Here is a 22,217-nt window from a genome sequence, read left to right as displayed (position 1 = left end):
TCATCCAGTCTTACTGAGTCTTGTAGGAACTCCAGGAGACGCACCCTTGCATTTGACATTTCACTGCATTCAAAAGCAGCTTGTTTCGTCTCTCATTCAACTCTCATCCTTAAAGCCGAAGGATGGGGGGCTGGTTTGAAGAGGAGAAATCTGTGTGCCTTCTGGCAGTAACAGGATAGCGAACTACACATCTACCCAAGATGAAAACTGCTTTAAGGAGACCAGGGAGAGTCTGCAACCACACAGGTCTGGAGGTTAATTAAACAAGGCAATCACTAAATCGCTGAATGCAAACTTCCACTCTTTAAAAACTGAAATGACCTTCACCGTCCCCCTGAATCCTTCCAACTCCCAAACAATGTACCGAGTGGCACACAAGTATGTTCTCATTTTGGTTGACCTGAAATATACCAAGTCTCTGACAAGAATGAGGGATGAACCAAGTAATGAATTACGCATTTCATCTTCTGCACCATCCCTGACCTAAAAGCAGAACTTCCCGTGCTGTTACTGCCTATCAGGTGATATGCCAAAAAAAATCCCTATCGCTTCTCAGTGTGTTCTCACAGCAGCTCGACAAAGAAGGCTTAGACACCACCATCTTCCACTCATTCCTCTGCCAGAACCACACACCATATTTAAAATTCACTGACTGCCTTCAGCAATGTCACTTCTTTCTTGCTACGAATATCAAGCTTGTGTCACAAACCCGCATCAAAGATCATGCCGTTTTATTTTATCAAAAGACGCTGCAGCTCGAGTTCAAAATTCAACACATTATTTCCAACAGATCAGAGGAGTTACCAAATTTCTTCTATTTTTAGAAATTATTTCCTCTTGTCTTAGTTGATTAAATAGCAGATTAGTTCCACAGACACATGCTTCTTTCATACAGATCCAGGAAGCTATTCTAACATTTCTACCCCCATATCAATGTCATCAAAAACTAGCCATATTGTAGGTTACAAAAAGAAAGCATTCAATTAGCTCTACTTTTCACAAATTCAAAATGTTAGAGGGGCTCAAGAAAACCTTTCATGGAGCAGCATTTCCAAAAGGAAGTGAACAGTGTACAAAGACTCTCACAGGAAAAGCAGCCCTGCTTTTTCTATTCAAAAGATTGGGGGTGGGGGGGGCGGGGGGGGGTACTAAATTTCAGTATCATGCCAAATATTACAAAACACAACTCTGTAAAAAGTATCTACACTGTGTAAAAGTCCCAAAATAGCTTCTCTGGTGATCCATCTAAATTCCATTAAACAACAACAAAAAACTGTATTTTACACATACGGCTACTAATTTCAGTTCTTATAAGAGTGGTTTTCAACCACAAAGAGATCATTGTTTTTAGACTTACGGGTTAACACTTCCAGGGTGCAAAGGAATAATTAGCAAGGGTGGGGGGTAAAAACTGGGCAAGGTATGGGAACAAGAGCAATAAAAGACAATTTAAATAATAAATTCCCAACAGCTGGGGATAAGCAGTATGCTAGCAACAGAAATAAACAAAACAGCACCCACGCTCTCACCGCAGATAATAAAATAGGATGAACACGTTGGAACGAAAAGTATAGGGACCACGCGTCACATTTGTTTAAACACACGACAGCTTTTACATTTAACGGATGTGCGCACTTACGTTCTCGGTGGTTCCAGTAATCACGTGCAATCCATCATAGGTTGATTTGATGTACATGCCCTAGAGGGAGTCACAAACATATTAACTCATTACTCCAACATTCAGAAACACAGCCGCCAGGGAGACTTCATCTTATAAAACATTAAAGACAATCGCTTCGGGACAACACGCATTTCTAAGCCGCCTGAAACTCTGGGAAACCAGAGCCAAGGAGCAGTGAAGGGAGCTCAGAAAGGGAACACTCATGAAAGAAATCAGCAGCCGGATCTCTCTGGTATTATAATTTGTGTACTGGGCACGGAGAATTTTCCCATAACTCTGGGGACTCGGAAGGCACCTTCTCAGACCCGCGGAATGAATGAGGCATTTCAAACACGGACTGTTCTCTCCTGACCTTCTCTTGGGTTACACGATATATTCAGATAAATGGGGGATCAGCAGTCATCATGGGTGACTTGCTTAAGCCACCAGCAACCCAGACTAGGATACATGAGCCAAGATTATTAACCAACACGACACAGGGAGTAAATCAGAAACAGGCACCGCTCCGTTTTAAGGGAAGGGTAAAGCCAAATGCACTCCTGCTGACGGGTCTGGTGAGCAAACTCACAGGCAAATGCCATACCATGGAGGAAACATTTCCACTGTTTGATGTACCAGACATAAAAAAATTTTATTAAATGTTCATAAGATTGGGGGAAAGAACAAAAAAGTCGACCGGGCAAAGAGCAGTATCGAATTTGCAATAACATATCAAAGCTGCAATAACGTAGATCTTCCTCAGATATCATTTGGACCCTGAACGTGTCCTGCTCAGCAACCTACACCACCCTGTAGTAAGAATCTCATCAAACGCTAACACCTTCAAGGGTCTCCCCATTCCTCTCCTTTCCTGTTTCTTTCTCTCACAGAGGAATCCCTTTCTCCTGACCTATGCAACTCCTCCTTCCAAAGCATTTGCTTATAGAACTTTCCATCTGAAAACAACAAGTCTACTTCTGCCCGTCTGGGGTATTTCTCTGCTTCAAGCCAGAACTATAAACTCACCTCCAGGAAGTCTTCCCTGATTAATCTACTATCATCCATCAGGTGAACCCAAGAAGTCTCAACATGCATATTGCTATGTACTAAGACTGAACTTGTCGATACTCAGTTGATTTTTGTTTTCCTGAGAGCGGAGTCTGCCTTGGCATCTCCCCACAGCTAGCTACACACTAGGCCTTCCTCCTCGCCGCCTTCCTCCTCATCAGTGCCAGCATCAGAACCTGCACAGCCAACAATGACTACACGGGAACCATGTGTCCAGCAGCTGGTACCCAGCACTCCTCATCTAATTTAATACTTTCAACAACTCTGTGAGGCAGTAATTATTAGTGTTCACTTCTGTCAGATGAGGAAACCAAGCTCTCTCAAACTTACAGCCCTGAAAAGCTTATCAGGGAGCCCTGTAGCCTCCCCACTGGAAGATGTAGGTACCGAGGCACAGATCCAGGGAAGGAATCTGCCCGTGTGTACGCTCAGGGCCTGTTCGTATAGGGCTCCTACAGTGCTCATGAAACATTTCTGAACTTGTTTTTAAGAAATCATTTTGTTCCACCGGCTCTTCTCACATTCATCCTAAGTGCTAATACAGACTTTCAGAGCAGATGTTGTTTTGTACCCAGAAACCATCTTTCCTTTGTGTAAATGTTTTATATCTCCCTGCATGGCCAAGTCCTAAAAATAAAATTGTTAAGACAATTCCTTCAAGATATGAGAATATAGTTTAAAAACGGTATTTATTTTTATACACCGAAGACATAAAACATACCAACAGTTCAAGGTGGCAAATTCCTAACTGCATAATGGAAGACAATCGAATTTAATTCTATTCAGAATCATAGTAAAAGCAGTAAGGAGTTGGGGAAAAAAAAAAAAAAAACTTTAATAAATGATAGTATGTTATTATGTGAAAAGGAAGCAAGTATTTCCGGCACCTGGGAGGCTTAGTGGGTTAAGCCCCTGCCTTCAGTTCACGTCATGATTCTGGGGTCTTGGGATCGAGTCCCCAGTCAGGCTCCTGCTCTGCAGGGGGTCCGCTTCTCCCTCTGCCCCTCCCCTCACTCGTTTTCTCAAGCTCTCAATCTCTCTCCCAAATAAATCAATCTTCAAAATAATTAAAAGAAGAAAAGAAAAGAAAAAGAGGAAAGAGAAGAGAAGAGACAAGAAGAAAGGAAAAAGAAAGCAAGTATTGCTAGAATTCTTACCAGGCCTTCCCCAGGTTTAACGTTGGGCAAGTGAACCTCCTCCAGACATGCACACTGGCTCATAACCGGATCCGTAGTAGATCGTATTGTTTTGTCACAGATGCCATTTAAAACCTTGACCTCAAGTTGGGAGAGGCAAATAGGAAAGGTTCAATCATTAACCAAGTTTATCTCAATCTGAATTTTAAAGAAATGCACTTCCCCTACAATCCTGAGCTCCCATCAGCAATTATTTTAATAATGCTACTCCATGAAGCCAAGGCATGTGAACTTTGCATTTGCAATCTGTAGAAATGGGGCCACTACTTGGGTGTTTAAAGCGTACAGCCCTTCCAAGAATTATGGCCACTAAAAAGCAGAGACTGCACAGAAACCCCCATTTGGCGGTGGAGGAGAATCGCCTCTTCCCAGCCATCTGCATGATGTCTTAGTGATCACTCACATTCTGTGCCTATCAAATACTCACAAGGCGAGAAGAATTTTTTTTTTTTTTTGTCTGCAGCTGCTTTTTTTTTTAATAGATTTTCTTTTTAAAGCAATTTTATTAGGTTTACAGAAAAACTGAGCACAAAGTACAGCATTTCCCTATACTGCCTTCCCCACCCCAACACAATTTCCAGTAATAGCTATAACATGGCTAATAAGAACAAGATATCAAAACATTCTGCATTAGTATGGTACATCTGTTACAACCAATGACCCAAAACTGGTAGCTTTTTATCAAAAGAGAGTCCAGTTTCCATTAGGGTGCACTCTTTGGGGTGTATAGTTCCACGGGTTTTAACAAACGCATAATGCTATGTATCTACCACTATATACCATACAGACTAATTTCACTACTTAAAACCCCCCTGCTCCACCTCCGTCACCCTCCTGACAATGAACCCTTGGCAATCACTGACCGGCTTACTGTCTCTGGGGTTTGGCCTCTTCCAGAATGTCAAATAATAAGAATCCTACGATATGTAGCCTTTTCAGCTTGGCTGCTTTCCCTTGGTGATGTGCATTTAAGGTTCTGCCATATCTCTTCATGGCTTTATAGATCATTTATTTTTATGAGTGACTGGAATATCCTGAGTATTCTAAATGACATTCTACTGTCTACATGTGCCAGTTTATACAGTCACCTACTGGAGGACATCTTGGCTGCTTCCAAGTTTTGACAATTGTGAATAAACCTGCTATAACATTCTGTGTAGGTTTTCTGTAATTAGGTAAATACCCAGGGGTCTAACTGCTAGATAAGGGGGTAAGAGTAGGCTTGGTTTTCCAAGAAACTCCTGCAGTATCTTCCAAAGGGGCTGTACCATTCTGCATTCCCACCAGCAATCAACTACTTCTCTAATCCTTGCCAACATTTGTTGTTGTCATGTTTTGGGTTTTAGTCATTCTAACAGGTGTGTAGTGGTGTCTCACTACTGTTTTAATTTGCAATTCCCTAATGAAACTGGATGCTGAACACTGTTCCCTATATTCATTTGTCAAATGCCTATCTTCTTTGGAGGTGTCTGTTCAGATCCTTTGCCCACTTTTTAACTGGGTTTATTTTCTTATTATTGCATTTCAACAGTTCTTTGTATATTTTGGATACAAGTTCTTTATCTGGTATGTGTTTTAAGAATACTTGCTCCCTGTCTTTGGCTTGTCTTTGGATCCTCTTAACACTGCATTTCATGGAGCAAAGCGTTCCATCTCAAGGAGATCTACCTTGCCAGTTTTTCTTTCATGGATTCTATCTTTGGTGTTTTTTTTTTTTTTTTAAAGATTTTATTTATTTATTTGACAGAGAGAAATCACAAGTAGATGGAGAGGCAGGCAGAGAGAGAGAGGGAAGCAGGCTCTCTGCGGAGCAGAGAGCCTGATGAGGGACTCGATCCCAGGACTCTGAGATCATGACCTGAGCCGAAGGCAGCGGCTTAACCCACTGAGCCACCCAGGCGCCCCCTATCTTTGGTGTTTTATCTAAACATTCATCAGCAAACATAAGGTTAACCTAGATTTTCTCCTGTTATAATTTAGGCAATAAATAGATTCGTGCTTGGGGCACCTGCTCAGTAGGTTAAAGCCTCTGCCTTCGGCTCAGGTCATGATCCCAGGTCCTAGGATCAAGCCCCGAATCGGGCTCTCTGCTCAGCAGGGAGCCTGCTTCCCCCTCTCTGTTTGCCTCTCTGCCTACTTATGATCTCTGTCTGTCAAATAAATAAATTTTTAAAAATCTAAAAAAAAAAATAGATTTGTGTTTTATATTTAGGATGTATGATCTTTTTAGTGATGGCTCACATTCTCCGACCCCAAACGTTGACAAGGTAAAATTTTTGAGCCATGAAGATCCTTGGTAAGTGGTCTCCAGGTAAAAATAACCATGGCTACATGTGGTGGTTTCCTCCAGTCAGATTCATCTAACCTTTCAAAATTAAGCCACCAAAGAAATCAGGAAATTTCAAAGAGGATTTTTTTTTTCCAAGGGGGAGAATCCAAGAAGTGACACTTCTTACATTCCCCCAATTTGTTTAGCTTCCCTATTTATGGAAAATATATTTATAGCTGTTTCATTGCTAAATTCCTCAACATCAGTGGGAGGAAGGCCTTATCAAAAGAGCACAGGCCAGCTTATGTCAAAGGGAGGAAGCAATGATGACTAAGTCACAAAATTTCTTTAAACAATCACAGCACATCCCCCACCTCCATCATAAGGTTTTTGCCAAGGATTTTTTTTTTAATCAAAATGTTCCTAAAGTGAAATCTGTGGATCAGTGTACCTTGATTATCAGCCTAGCTAGTAATTTAAGTATAACTGTACCTACTGAAATGTTAGAAGACAAGAGACCTCCATCTACCCAAGCACAGGAATTTTCACAGTAGTCATTTTCTTCTTGTTATTAAATAACTTTCATTCTTCCCTTTTGACCTTAAGTCCCCAAAACCCAGTATTTCAAAGTATATCCTGAAGGAATTAGCCACAGAATTCTTGCTTGAATTGATGTGAGTTCCACTGGTTTGGGGAAAGGAATTTTACAGTAATTTTTAAAAGGTATACTTACTACAGTTAAAACTTTATCCTCCATTTCTGCAACAAGGCAATCCTAATGAAGGAAAGAAGAATAAAACTGTAAGAGCTAGAAACTTCCAAAAACTGTTGGCTTAGCTCTATAGGTACTTCCTGGAGCCCAAGATGTGGCTGGCACGCCCCTGACCCTGCAACCCAAGGAGTCCTGCACTGAATTCAGAGGGCACAGAGCGGGGCATCCAACCCCTCCCAAGGCTCTGCCCTCTCCTGACCAAAGGAGCTTATCATCCAAGGAATGCGTTTGGCCAATTATTTAATCAGAAAACCTACGAAAAATAACTGAACTGAAACCCACCGACCATCTAGACGGGGCAGAGAGCAGTAAGCCAGAAGTCAAGTCCAAGAAACCTGAACAATGGCTCCTGAACGTGACCCCACACTCAGCCAGCCCCTGGCCAACAAGCCAGGAATCTTTTAGCTCTGGGCCTGCCTATAAGAATAGCTTTCAAATAAGGGCTTGAGTAAACGTAGCCACAGAAGTTTATTTTAAGCACCACCGAGATTAAATCAGATATCTCAGTCCTTAATAAATGAAAAAGGTTCAACAAAACATTCATTAACACACTGCCAAAAAAGTGGTCTTGAGGTATGCTATTGATGACATTAAATAAAGGGCTGGAATGCAAAGCATTATTTACTCAGCTTGAGAACAAAAGACTCAGAACTGTACGAACCTGGTTGGCTGATGATAGGAGTCACCATTGTCCTGTCTAAAAGTGGTCAGAGTGAAGCCGCTGACGTCAAACTCTCACAGTTAACCTTCTAGAACTGGTCTACAGCAGAGGTTTCCCACCCACGGGGCACAGTACACAGGAAAAAAGGGGACTAGATTCTTTATAGTTCTTTTGCACCATTAAGTCTAGTCTAATCCCAAACTAGGACATTCTAATTCTTTCATGGACATGAAAGATATAAATCAACTCTGTTGAAATTGTCAAAGATTTTTACTTCAATCGAAAGTCATTTGAGGTCATTTCTCTACTATCATGGGGTGGGGGGGGGCTGGGTTAGAAATGTATGATACTCTACCCTACACAATTCTGTAATCAGATTTTTGGGGTCTTCCTAAAAAAATTCTCTACTAGGGCGCCTGGGTGGCTCAGTGGGTTGGGCCTCTGTCTTCGGCTCAGGTCATGATCTCAGGGTCCTGGGATCGAGTCCCACATTGTACTCTCTGCTCAGCAGGGAGCCTGCTTCCCCCTCTCTCTCTGCCTGCCTCTCTGCCTACTTGTGATCTCTCTCTGTCAAATAAACAAAATCCTAAAAAAAAAAAAATTCTCTATTAGATTAAAAAATGTGGGAAACAATACTACTCCATTTCTCCCAAAATTTACAGATTCTCAGGAAAAGAGCAGCCAAGTAAGGACACACTTTAAAAAAGAAGTTTAGAAATGTATTTTTACATGTGTAAATCTGATATAAACTCAAACTACAGAAGCAATTTCTGTAAGACAGAATAATCATAGCTCAAAAATGTGCTGTTCCTCCTCCCTCTTGTGCACAGAACTAAGCCATCAACTACCACCACGGTTCAACCCCTATTAAAACCATTGGAAAGAAAGAATTATTAAATAAATACCAATTTTAGCAAACAATACTTATGTTGTCTTGTGCTAGAAATAAAACTAATCATACGTGTTTATGATTTTTTTTTACTATAAATCCCAAAATGACATGGGCCCTGCCACCCTCCTGAGATAATCACCCACAGGCAAAGGGCTCCTCTCGATATACCAAAGCCCACAACTCAAGGCAGCTATGGGCTCTCGTGGTTCCTGACACTTAATTCCCTGACAGATCCAAGAAGCCACCAAGAAAATGGGCTCCATGCAGCATTGGAACCAAGGTGTGAGAGGGACTCTCCTGCCTCCCAAAACTATTCCAGTCAGCATGCAAAAGAGCCCCCTTTTTACCTTCCGCCACCATGAACATAGGTTCCCACACCCGTTTCTACTGGGAGGAAGCAGCTGCAGGCATGACTTCATGTTGTTTGGCATAAAGGCAATGGAATGGGAAAAAGAAGCTCTGGAACCAAGTCACCCCTCGGGAGCCAGGCAGTGGAGCTGATCTCTGTCATATCCCTTGGGTCACCCAGATCAGCAGACTTAGGCCAGCCTACTGGGCAGACCCCCCGCCAGGGCCACCATCGGGTGCCCCTTCCTTCATGGCTCTTCCTCATTCTACCTTCTTACCAATGGAGGAGACTTCAGCAACCTGTCACCCTCTCTGTGCTGTCTCTTCCTGTAAAGCAGGCATGATAAACCCTAACTCAGAGATCTGCTGAGAAGTAAATGTGGTAACAGATGTCAAAGATGTCACATGCACCTGAGACACAACCAGCACCCAATAAATGCTCTCATGGCTTCTTTTTCCTCTGCTTCCATGGCCATATCACTTCCTGTTCAGTCCTTCTGGGCTTTCTAATGCTCATTCCCCCCAATTTTTTTCCACAGTGGAACTCTGGTGCCTGCCATTGTCATTTCATCTCTCACCCCTGTGACTGCAGTTTTCATGTCATTGCCACTTCACGGGGACAGACGGAAGATACAGCCCTTCCCATCCGAGTTTCCCTCGTAGGACGGTAGAGCCTGAAAACTGGACAGGGACTCTATCTGAGGACTTGGTGTGGGATGGCAGCTGAGGCACACTTACAAGAAGGGTGCAGTCTCCTCACAGGGGAAAAAGCAGCAGCTCTTTACCCTTCAGATCAGAAGACGGACACATTATCCTTAAACGGAAAGATGCAGACAACGTGACAAGAAAGAGAAGGGCGGATGACAACACAGGGAAGAAAAGGAGCAGAAGCATAAGCAAACCGCTCTCCTCACAGATGGAGACAAAAGGAGTAAGACCCAAAGAGAACATGTTCCTTGTCACTGGATGAAGGACACAACTTTCATTCCTTAAATTTCCCAGAGAAAAGGAATAAATGGAAAAGACAGGTTTCTTCCGGAAAAGTCAAGAGACCTTCTGCCAAGAAGTTCTGGAGAAAACTATTCTTCTCCTCATTGGAAGACAGTGTGAAGTCTTCTGGCTCATTCAGTCTTGTTGCTGCTGTCACACGGCATATAGAAAAAGGCATTCAGCTCATTCATCAAGTTTGTTATTTCTAATTTGTGTGCACACAAACATTCCACTTGCCAAGGCACCTGTGTTCTCTAATTGCTAAAGAAAACATATGTTCACAAGAGCTAAACATCTTTCCAATCTAAGTTCATAAAATGATACTCCCATGTATATTCATATTTTGCCAGTTTCAGACCATCCTTAAAAATTGTTCAAATTTTAAAAACAACCAAAAAAAAAAAACCAAAAACAGAAAAAAAAAGAGCAATATACTTGTTGACTTTCTCTCCTTAAATCATCAACTTTGTTTCCAGAAAACCAGTATAAGGCATGATTTTTTTATATTTCCTACTCTATGCTATTATTTCTTATGGATACTGTACTTTACATATATTATCTCATTTTATCTTTCTACCAATCTTTTGAGGTAGATATTACTATTTTAAAATAAAACATTTTACATTATATCTCTATATCTAATTTTACACAAATACATACATGTGGTTAAGTAATATTCTTTGTAAATGAAAGAAGTGCTTCTTTTCCATCCCAGGGTAGAGGGGGTTTGGCTCTTTTGCTCCATCCCCAATTCTCTCCCTGCCAAAGAAAACCCAACTTTTCTTTTCTTCCAAATTGCCTACTGCACTTATTCCTTTGTATGCAGGTTTCTGGATTTGCCATTATATTACACTTTTTTTTCCTTTTTTTTCTTATTGAACAATAACTGCTAGAAATCCTGCCAAATCATCTGGTAAGGTAAATATTAGTATTCCCATTTTACAGACAAAAAAACTGAGGTTCCTAAGTTTTAAGTGACCCATCCAAGGTCTCAGGGTTAATTAGTGTAGAGGTAGGATTTGAACCCATGGTTATCTCTGAAGCACCCGCTCAATGAGCACCAAGGGGAAAACAAAAACCATACCTCTTGTGTCCCCTAAGTTGGGCTGAATTTCTTCCGATAAGTGACAAAGTCTCATCAGCTGATTTATCAAAAGTATTATATCTCATTTGTTTAAACACACATTTAAAAATCACTACTTCTCATGTGCCAGGCAGTGTGAGGCCTGCAGAAGGGGCAAACGTGACGAGTCGGCAGGGAGCCTTCTCCTGAGGTGAACAGCTCAGGATCTGTAGTTCTCACGGTGACATTTCTTTTCTACCATCAGTTCTTAACAATCAATACTTCCGTGACCATCAGGAAAGCACCCGAAGACGACACAGGAAGCCCTTTTCCTCCAGACAGGCACAGAGTCACACCAGTCCATTTACTCAAGCGTCACCTTCTCAAAGAAGGTCACCCCGCCCCATACCTAAACCTGAATTCCTCCTCAATCTTTCCCGTGCTCCTTCCTTCCTTAGCATTCCTTAACTTCAGGCCATGCAGTTCCTCCAGAGCTTCTATTAAAAAAATTAAGTGCTCATACAGTTTAGAGAAAGTACAGGCCTATTAGCTCCATTATTTTAAAAAAAAAAACAAAAGAAGGCAATCTTTGATGTAAAGTCCACTGGTTATTTTCCAGAAACCATCTGTACAATGCATCTCATTAAAAGCCTTTCATCTCTCCCCAGTTGCGAGAAATGGGGAAAAAAATGGCAAGGGACAGAAAAGCAAAAAGCACGTGGTCCCTGTGAGGAAGAGGACAGGGCAGAGGGAGGAAACAATGTCAGAAAGCAACAGTGATGATGTACTGACCTTCTGCACGGTAGTGGTCAGGTCCAGGCAAAGCTGAATGATTTTGTTCTTGGTTACTGAGAAATCCGTGATCCCTGTAAACGGAGCCCTAGAAAGCAACAAATGTTCTTTTATAAAGGGGGGCGAGCAGCACCAGGATCCTGCACCGTACACGGAGAAGCACGGCCACAGCACAGGCTGGCTTCAAAGACGGGTCATGCAACTGCTTCCTCTCAAAAACAGGAATCCAAACAGAATAAAGGCAGAGAAGTGCTAGATAAAAACACATCAGAAATGAGCCTTCAGAGGTCAAACACAGCTTCATATGGTTCCAGGCCTTCCCCAAGGGGAGCTTAATTTGTTCCTACTATTCACCCTTTCAGGAGCTTCCACAGGGACCTAAAAACCCCCCCACTGAGCCAGATCTCCTGCACTGGTACAGTGAAAGGGACAGGCAAGGGACCCCAGCTCACTTCCCAGACAATGGACAGGCCTCTGTGCAGCTCGGGCCCTTCTGACTGGATGGTCGAGGTCATGCATCACTTACCGGTCCAGCCAAGCCAACAAGGCCTTAGCAGCACCTATTAGCTCCACCACAGAAGTCAGGAACTCATTGGGGGGTTTGTGGGAAGTGTTTCCATCGTAAGCTGGACTTTTCCGCCGGCTACTTATGTAATTTTGTAAGTTGTGAGAAGAGGCTCGCAGTTTCAGAACTAAGTTCTTCATATTGTCAGTTTCTAGGCCATAATTCTGTAGAAAAGAAAATCAAAGAGAAAAATTCAAAACAATCAACAACATCCAAACTCTCATAATTACCTCAAAAGCCCGCTGAGCAACTTGAATAACTCCTACGACAGCCACAAAACCCTACACGATTTACCCACAGGGCTGATCTTTCCCACTCCAGCCTTTTCTGTCCTTCCTCCAGTGTACTCTGGTCCCAGTGACTTTGTTCTTGCTAGTTCCTCTTTTCAAATGCTCCTGCCACGAATATTTGCATGAACAGCTCTTTTTTATACTTACCTAGTAGCCCAAAGGTTCCCTCCTCTTTGAGGGTTCCTTGACTATCTAGAACAGTTTCTTCACCTGAGGCTTACTGACATTGAAAGCCTACTGTCTGTATTTTGGTTGGGTGAGGAGGAAAGGGAGGATTCCTGTACACCGCAAGACGTTTAGCAGCACCCCCGGCCAATTGTACCCTCTCCCTAGTTGTGACAACCAAAGATGTCTCCAGATATTGCCAAATTCCCCTTCAGGTAACTCTTTAGCTCATCACCAACTGTCACCTCTCTGAACTGTCCTGTTTGGCACCATCTTTCTTCACAGAGATGCAAAGTCAGAGAGAGCCAAGTTCCGTGTCCAGCAAACGACCATACTGGCACACAGAAGATAACAGAGTAGCCCCTGAGTGGATGCATTTCCACCAGGTGAGACTCACCTGCCAAGAAACAGCATCACTGACCAAATGTCAACTCCCCTGAAATACAATTTCCACCTCTTGAGTTTCTCACCTGTGTTCTTTCTGGATAACGTTCAACTGACTCAGGTGCTTTGAAAAAATTAGTTTTGTGTGATAGATAGAGAACAAATCCCAGAGGACAACACCTACATCTCAGATAACTTTGGTGGGAGGTGGGATGATTTCTGTGTTCAACCGCATGTACATATCCCAAGTTGGTGTTTCTTTGTTTTAACCAAAAAATGAAGATATTTCTGGATTCTATTATACTGTTGAAACAGCATCCCAAAGTCAGAATGCGGTGCCATTTAAATTCTGGGATAACAGAATGACCAATAAAATGGAACATTTACTCTCTGCCATCTCGAGGCTGGGCTAAGTCCTCAACAAGTATTATCTCAGGGAAAGAGCACATGAAATTGGGAATGATAGGATATCTATTTTCTAGGTAAGGAAACTAAAGCACAGAGCCATTAAATAAATTCTCCAAAGTCACACAGCTCATCTGTGGAGAGGAAGGCCATCGGCACCAAGGGCACAACGCTTCGATCGCCATGCTGCACAACCCCCATCCGTGCTCCCTGCCCAAGAGAGGACAGAAGAAGACAGAAAACAGGACAGATAGTAAATGAGGAAAAGAAGAGTGGCCAGTGGCCTTGGATCTACACAAACTAACAAGCTGCTTACCTCCCCCCCAAGTTCTGTCTTGACCTGCTCCATGCCCTGACATTCAAGAAGTCAATGTTTGCATAGTAATAAAATTCCAAGTAATTTCTGGGGACATTGGCTACAGACACTATAGCTGGGTTTTCACTGCAGTGAAATGTTCGTGAAGCTTAAATGTATGTTGCTGCCTATAATAAAATTAAAAGTGCTTTTTTTAAAAAGATTTTATTTATTTATTTGATAGACAGAGATCACAAGTAGGCAGAGAGGCAGACAGAGAGACGGGGGGAAGCAGGCTCCCTGCCGAGCAGAGAGCCGGACAGGGGGCTCAATCCCAGGACCCTGAGATCATGACCTGAGTGGAAGGCAGAGGCTTTAATCCACTGAGCCACCTAGGCACCCCTAAAAAGTGCTTTTTAAAAATTTTAGGTACACACACAAAACAGACAATCATATAAAAAAATGTGCAGAAGATATGAACAGATACTTCTCCAATGAAGACATACAAATGGCTATCAGACACATGAAAAAATGTTCATCATCACTAGCCATCAGGGAGATTCAAATTAAAACCACATTGAGATACACCATTTAGAATGGCCAAAATTAGCAAGACAGGAAACAACACGTGTTGGAGGGGATGTGGAGAAAGGGGAACCCTCTTCCACTGTTGGTGGGAATGCAAGTTGGTGCAACCACTTTGGAGAACAGTGTGGAGATTCCTTAAGAAATTAAAAATAGAGCTTCCCTATGACCCTGCAATTGCACTACTGGGTATTTACCCCCAAAAAACAGATGGAGTGAAAAGAAGGGCCATCTCTACCCCAATGTTTATAGCAGCAATGGCCACGGTCGCCAAACTGTAGAAAGAACCAAGATGCCCTTCAACGGATGAATGGATAAGGAAGATGTGGTCCATATACACTATGGAGTATTATGCCTCTGTCAGAAAGGATGAATACCCAACTTTTGTAGCAACATGGACGGGACTGGAAGAGATTATGCTGAGTGAAATAAGTCAAGCAGAGAGAGTCAATTATCATATGGTTTCACTTATTTGTGGAGCATAACAAATAGCATGGAGGACAAGGGGAGATGGAGAGGAGAAGGGAGTTGAGGGAAATTGGAAGGGGAGGTGAACCATGAGAGACTGTGGACTCTGAAAAACAATCTGAGGGGTGTGAAGGGGTGGGGGGTGTGGGGTTGGGGGAACCAGGTGGTGGGTATTAGAGAGGGCACGGATTGCATGGAGCACTGGGTGTGGTGCAAAAACTATGAATACTGTTACGCCGAAAATAAATTTAAAAAATTAAAAAAAAATTTAGGTAGACATTTTGAAAAGAATAGAGTACAACTAAAAAAAAAAAAAAAAAAAAAGAAAGAAAAATAACTCCTCAGAACCATTAACCATAAGCTGTCTTTTGCAAGCTTTAAAATTTTCACAAAGATTCATCATTTCATAATTTTACAAAGTAAAATTTCATAATACATAGGAGTGTTTTGTATTGACAGTAATGTTCTATCCAAATCTTATATTCCTTCATTTTTTCCTGTCATTTTCTGCAGACAAAAATATGACTTTGTCCTTCAACAAAGAAGACAAAAATATGAAGATGGAGTTTCAGTGTGCTTTTTAAATCCAGAGAATCAAAGACTCACAAGTGAATGGATAAAGAGCCACATGACAAGCTTGTTTTGAAGGACTTGTGACTGATTAAAGGAACTGTCCCCTCATTCAGTCAATTACTCAGCCTGCCAACTTCTACCAAGAGTTCTGAACTAAAAGCAGAAAAGTCAGCTTTCTAGACTAAATGTCACCAGAAATGACTTGGAACTCTTATGACTACACACAAACATTTACTTCTTGAACTCAAAGAGGTTTAAATGCATTTTAGTACAGCAAGAAGTGTTAAACCTCCATCTCCTACAAACCTGCCACTTTTAATATAAAATAAAGGGGGAGCATAGCTTCTCGTTAACCGGTTCTTTTCATTTCCACTCAATGTGCTCTGTTTCTGGTTTCCCACCCAAAACAAACCACAGGACTGGAAGGAGGGATAGATGCAGCTTTAATGGAGTTCAGGTTTAACAAGATAGAAAAGAGGAGCAAAGGAAGGATAATGCCTTCCCTTTCCACCCCATTCCACACAAGAAGAGAACAAGACACTGATTATATTCCCGCAAGAGAACCTCTAACGCAGAAACATAGCCAGGAAAGGATGACCGACTTAAGTGCCCCACAGTGAAAGACAGAAAATGAATAATTTCCCAGACCAGATCTGATTATCTTCCCTCAAAGTTGTCCCCTTCAGAAATTATGCTAAGATAAAAGGATAAAGAAGATACAAACCACGTAAGAAATGAAACGAGTCTCTGAAAAATCTATACACACACAGACTCCCTTGGGCTGGGGGTCTCGCTTCATTAGAGCTCAGCCATCCGGGGGTGATCTTCCGGTCTGGCTGGGGAAATCACACAGGAGGCAGAAGAGAAGGAAAAAGGCCGATTCTCACTCTTCTGGTGCCTTAAGTACACACATTTTAGCTAAGATGAAACTTCTCCTTCTCTTCTACTTTCTTTCTCCATTCCTCCAATCTAACACGTGTGATTACGGAGGGCCAGAGACACAGTCTACACCATCTCACTAACTTGGCACAACTGAGTCACAACCTAAGAGAAATATTCCACATTCTTTTCTTAAAGGCATTTAATACACTCATCAGCAAGATCCAGTTAAATTCAGAATTTTAGCAAAGATTACTTTCCCGGCATGATTTCTCCCCATAAAGAAGGTAACATTTTTCATGATTTGCCATAGATGGGTAAAAGATGAAATGAGTAATCTCAGGGATATACGAGTGCACAGAAGTGCCCTGGGCAGGTAAATACATTACAGGTATTTCATTTAATCATACATTTAGGGGCATCACTTGACATGTGCTACCGATCCCCACTTTATTCTCCTTCTCAACCTACTTCAACCTTAAACAATACGGGGCGTCTGGGTGACTCAGTCCGTTAAGCATCTGACTCAGGTCCTGATCTCATCAGGATCGCGAGATGGGAGTCCTTGCAACCGGTTCTGAGCTGGGCATGGAGTCCTGCTTGAGATTCTTTCTACCTCCCTCTCTGCCCCTCCCCCCTTGCGTATGTTCTCTCTCTCTCCAAACTAAAATCTTTAAGACATATATAATGTTTTATAGTTAACTAATTATAAAATATTTAATGTGTGTGTGTGTGTGCCTTCCTTAGTAACTAGGGTCTGGTTGATTTGGCAACAAAAATGGGTTACCATTTTACTTTCTTACCCTCAATCACACCCTCCAGACCAGTGCTAGTAAGCAGAACTTGTTGCAGTTAGGGAAATGTTCCCTATCTGCACTGTCCAAATATGGTAGACACCGGCCCCCAGTAGCTATGACCTAAAATATAGCTTAGTGCGACCGAGGAAGTGAATTTTAGTTCATTTTAACTTATTTTAATTTAGATAGTTGCATGTGGCAAATAGCTGTCCTGCTGAAAGAGCAGCTCGAGCGTCTGCCCCGGACAGAGGGAGAAAACCTGGGCTCCGACTCATTCAGTCCTGAGAAGTGGTCTTGGTTCTGCCTCACAATCAAGTCCCCAGTCAGTATTTGCAAAAGGCAGTGGTGTTGTCTCCTGGCTCTCTTCTCTACCCACGACTGGCTGTCTCTGGGGCCATCTGCTCACTGGTTTTGGAATCTTTACCCATAGCTATTCCCTAGTGTAGGCTTTTATCCATTCTATCTGCCCTGTTCTCTCCAGAACTTTCCAGTGGTTTTGTTGCCTCCTCTTTCTTCTACATTCTATTCATTTCCTGTCCATCACAAAACCAACATCCACCAAACTAAGTTTCCATTATAGCCTCTTTTATAACCCTAGGGCCAACTGCAAATATACATTAACTGCCCAAGGGATGGGTTGTTCAAGGTGAAAAATTATCACCAATTTATATATACAAAGGTCTACATAGTGGAAATGCATTAAATAGATAGCATAATAACAAACATATGCATTTCAACAGGAACATTCTATAAGGATATTATATCAAGATGAAAAAACATTTCACTCCAATGCTCTAAAACCCTCCCCAACCCAGAAAAGGCACAGACACATGGAGGAGAACCCCCCCGTGCCCCTCCTGTCCAATGCATTCGCTGGCACTCTACTGCACAAAGCATGTCCAGAATGAGTCTGAGGTCAAACTTTGTCTACAAAGGAAATTAGAAGGAAATTGTAGGAGATAAAATGCAGCTTTAGGTTCTGGCATTTGTCCAGTTTTGTTCCTTTCGGTCCAATATTTTAAGAGGCAAAGAAGGGGTGAGAGCAGAGAGGCAGTTGCTACGTTGATCACCTGGCTTGCTACACACTACGTGCCTCCAACGGCCCTTCCTCCTCACCTCTCACACTGCCGACTGCAAAGTCATTTAGCTCAAAGCCCTTCCTTGAAGCTGAAAGAGACAAATCAAATGAGCAGAAAACATGGAAAAGTGATCTTCCCAGAAAGTATAATAAAAGTAAACTCAAACATGTTTCACTGTATTTAAATAAAAAAAAAAAAAAAACACCATACAGCTTTAATAATAAACAGGACTCTAAGACATCTTCTGGGCAATGCAACACACACATTCGAGCACTGCCACATCCAGAAAGTGTTACTGTACAGATGGGGAAAACAGACACCCCCGTTTCCCTGGAGGTCAGAGACTGAGGAGTGTGGAGCAGAGCCAGGACGAGAATGCAGAGAGCCTGCCTCCCAGGCCAACACTCACACCACTTGGCCACAGCGTCTCCCCTGTGGCAGCTCATTTATCAACCACAAATAATTTCCCCATTACTTCTGTAAACAAGAGCAGCGCATCTCAGAGCCGGAGACAAAGCTCTGTCCATTTTAAGAAGAAGAACTTGCACAATGTGGAGAGTGTTATACAATCGACGGAACGCAGAGCGGCCGTGGCACCGTAACCGGGAGCACATTCTTTCCCACCATTCTCAGTGATGTAATTGTATATACCCCTGGCTCAGGTTCGCGGCATTCCTTAACCCAGCCTGAATGCCACGGAGTGGGTCCAAATCCTGACAGTTGGGGAAAGCGCATCCTGGACACGGCATGGAGACAGACAGATGCAGATCCCACCGTGTGGCATTCAGTTAGCAGACCCGAGGCCCTCACAGGTGTTTTTAGCCCACGCAGCCACGGATGTCGGGCCAGAGTCAGAACCTGGCAGCACTGAGCTCACTGATGTTCCACCCGAAGCTCAATCATCTGCAGAGTGGAACTACGCTCTCACACTGTTTCCCATCTAGCTTCCATTTCATAGGCCGACTGCAGCCCGCCCAAGCGTCGGCTATTTAAATATCACAAAGACCTGTGAAATATAAAAAAGCTTTTCATGGTAACAAAAACAGGCACGGAAATCAGAACCTATTTCTCATTTCAGCTTAGAAGGCGCACTGTCGTTCAGGACGGTCTCCTTCTTCGCACTCTCCACAGAAGATAAGATAATGAGACTAACACAGACTTTTTTCTGTAGAAGGCAAGCTGCTTCTTCAAGGGCAAGACAGTCAACACGCTGGACTCTGGGGGACCCCCAGGTCCCTGCTACAACTACACCACTCTGCCTCTGTAGCAATGAGGGCAGCCACAGACAACACAGAAATGAATAAAACTTTATTCATTAAAACTGCATGCCAATAAAACTTTATTGACAATGCCAATAAAACTTTATTGACAATGATAAAGGGCCAGGCTTAACCCGCAGGCCACAGTTTGCCACCTCTTCGTCTAGATAATGATTTCTTTTTATGCTGTTGTTCCTTTTTTATGCTGTGTTCAGCTCATGCCTCAGTTCAATGGATCATTAATAGAAAACAATGCTAGGCTCAACCACGAATGTTGAGGATTTTGAGAGAGTTACGGTTCTAAAGAACATCATCATGGCACAAATCATCTTTTCCTGAACTAACCAGTGCACAGAGAAGGTCGACAGCCTCCAACACAAGTTCTTGGTGTCCAATGCGCGTGACCCCCAGCTCCTCAAGATCCTGATGGGAAATCTGCAGCAGCTGCTCTCCATTTATCTTCTCCCGTTCAAACTTGTGGACATACTGCTGCAGGCAATCATCTAACCCTACCAAAAAAAGCAGAAGTCCATTATTGTCATTTTGTTACCTTGACTCAAAACACTGCCCACATTTAAATCAACCTCCCAGGTATCTCCACTCATGGTCCAACTATTTCACTGTTGATATACAATGTATATCCCACCTGATGGACCCTTTTCAGATGTGTCTTCAGATCTGCGCAGCTTAAGATAATGGATTTAGCAGTTTCATGACAGTTAACCTTTCCATCCCCTTTCAACTAAAAGAATAAACACTAAACCCTTGCCAACTTGGGAATGCTGGTTATATATACTAGACATGTCTGTTTGCCAGGCAGGGATGTGACACCAGCCCTGTCCCAGCACCTGTGATCCCAGGGGACTTGCCAATCTAGAGCCCTGCCACAGTCGCTGGCCACAATACTCTACCCGCTGGCCAGTTAGAGGTTCAAAGATGACCAAGCAGAACCCATCACAATCTTCCCTGATATTTGATATATGGACACAGGAAGACAGAGGTTCTTGCTTTCCAGCTGGAAGTCATAAGGATACAACTTTCAGAATACTGACAGTCCCTTTCCTGATCCGTTTTCTGAAAACAAATCCACATGAGAGAAAGAAAATGCTCCACTATGCTCCTGGATCTACTCCTGCTTAAGGATCATTCTAGATCTATAATTTTTCACTTGAATTAAAATAAATTCCCTTTCCAGCTTCAGCTTGTTTGTGTTGGGTTTCCATCCCTCGTGACTGAAAAAGTTCTGATGAATACAGAACCCAAAGGAGAAGATACCAGCAGTGGTACCAGAGAACGGCATGGTCCGTGGGTTCACTCATGGGACTTCTTCCAGGTCAGTAATACTGCTGACAGTGTTGTATTTTAATGCTCTTCTATAATGACTAAAATAATTATACAGGTAAGCCTCTCAGAACTTGGGGTTCTTTATGCTATACAGAGAACTCTCTGGTCGACTTGTTTCAATGGTTTTACCGGAATAAAATTTTACACTGAATCAACTGGTCAGTTCAAGCCTAATAATAAATGCCACCTTAGTGTTTCCAACACTGAGGCTTATAAAAATTTAATCCTAACACAGAGGATGAAAATTCAACTTAACCACCCTAAAGTAGGTGGAAGGCATGCAGCTGTCCTCTCACACACACACACACACACACACACTCACTGACCCCTCACCAAAGCTCTGCCAGGTGGGTACTCTGGACTAGGAAAAGTAGACACAAGGTCTGGTACTGGCTTTTGGCTATACTAACGTCCGTGGATCTTAAAAGCCGATGTGCTAGGCTAAATGACACCTCTGCCCCACACACTGTCATCATTTGCCTCCTGAGCAGATATAAAAAGAACAATGTCCTTATCAATATTTGGGGACTCCTTCAAATACAGGAAGAGGAGGTTAAAAAAATATATATAAGATGATCCGTCAGAAACTACCCATCTTCCCTCATGTGATGCCTCTCTCACTGAGAGGTTCCATCACACTGCAGGCCAGATTAGAGACACTGACATAAGCCCAGCTCCACTCTGACAGCCGAGAGCCACAAGTGGCCATCAGGGCACATGAGTCAGACGGGCCCCGGAGACTACCCAAGGCAGCAGGTATGAAGACGGAGCCTCAGCCCCAAGGCTGCAGGGGCTGCAGGGGCTGCAGGGGCTGCGCTCCAGGATCCACCACCCAGAGTTGTCTACAGAGCAACGGCATCGATGTACATGAGCAGTAGTAACAAGTGCCCAGAGCCAAGGAAAGCCTCCTGACAGCTCCCTTCCCAATCTCTAGATACCTAAATTAGGGCGCATGGGGAACACATAACCTGTCCACAGCCACATGGCTGGTAAGATGCCAAGAGAAGGATTAAGATGCCAAGAAAAGGCCTCAAATTCAGATCAAGGCCTAATGGACACAAGCTCTGTTCCTTCTACCCATGAAACACAAGAATATAAAAATTCCCCTCCAAGCATCTTCCCAGATAAGCAGTAAGGTCTAATTACAAACACTTACTAAGAGAGAATCACGAAACCTTAGAGGTACTTAGGAAGTACTGTCACTGAATCTGAACAAAAAGTCTTCATTACTATGAATTTCAGGGTAAATCACTTAGCCAGTTCTAAGCCAGATCACGAGCAATAGCCTGCAGTCCTCTCTCTATCCGGATGTCCTCCGCCCTCACCCATTTTTCAGCTTTAAAAGGAATTTTTGTTTTAATTATCATAAAAGTTTAGGACAACCGTGTTATACATTTAAATTTGTTATGGCCAAATTG

The 22,217-nt window shown here is 42.8% G+C and overlaps 1 protein-coding gene across 2 annotated transcripts in view; it reads right to left on the bottom strand.

Moving 5' to 3' along the window:
- The window catches only part of CNKSR3 (CNKSR family member 3), an 88,816-nt gene that overhangs the window by 14,585 nt on the left and 52,014 nt on the right, over positions 1-22,217 (bottom strand). The window contains exons 2-7 of one of the 2 annotated variants that reach the window (XM_004778190.3): positions 19,801-19,964; positions 12,238-12,440; positions 11,712-11,799; positions 6,927-6,968; positions 3,886-4,005; positions 1,640-1,699 (exon numbers count right to left, since the gene is read on the bottom strand). In XM_004778190.3, the coding sequence (XP_004778247.3) occupies positions 1,640-1,699; positions 3,886-4,005; positions 6,927-6,968; positions 11,712-11,799; positions 12,238-12,440; positions 19,801-19,964 (677 nt within the window). The remainder of the gene's footprint in view (positions 1-1,639; positions 1,700-3,885; positions 4,006-6,926; positions 6,969-11,711; positions 11,800-12,237; positions 12,441-19,800; positions 19,965-22,217) is intronic. The other variant, XM_045080157.1, reaches the window with a different exon arrangement.

The sequence above is a fragment of the Mustela putorius genome, unplaced genomic scaffold, assembly GCF_011764305.1.
Source record: "Mustela putorius furo isolate JIRA1106 unplaced genomic scaffold, ASM1176430v1.1 tig00000450_pilon_pilon_pilon, whole genome shotgun sequence".
Lineage (NCBI taxonomy): Eukaryota > Metazoa > Chordata > Mammalia > Carnivora > Mustelidae > Mustela > Mustela putorius.
This window is presented reverse-complemented; position numbering and strand designations above follow the sequence as displayed.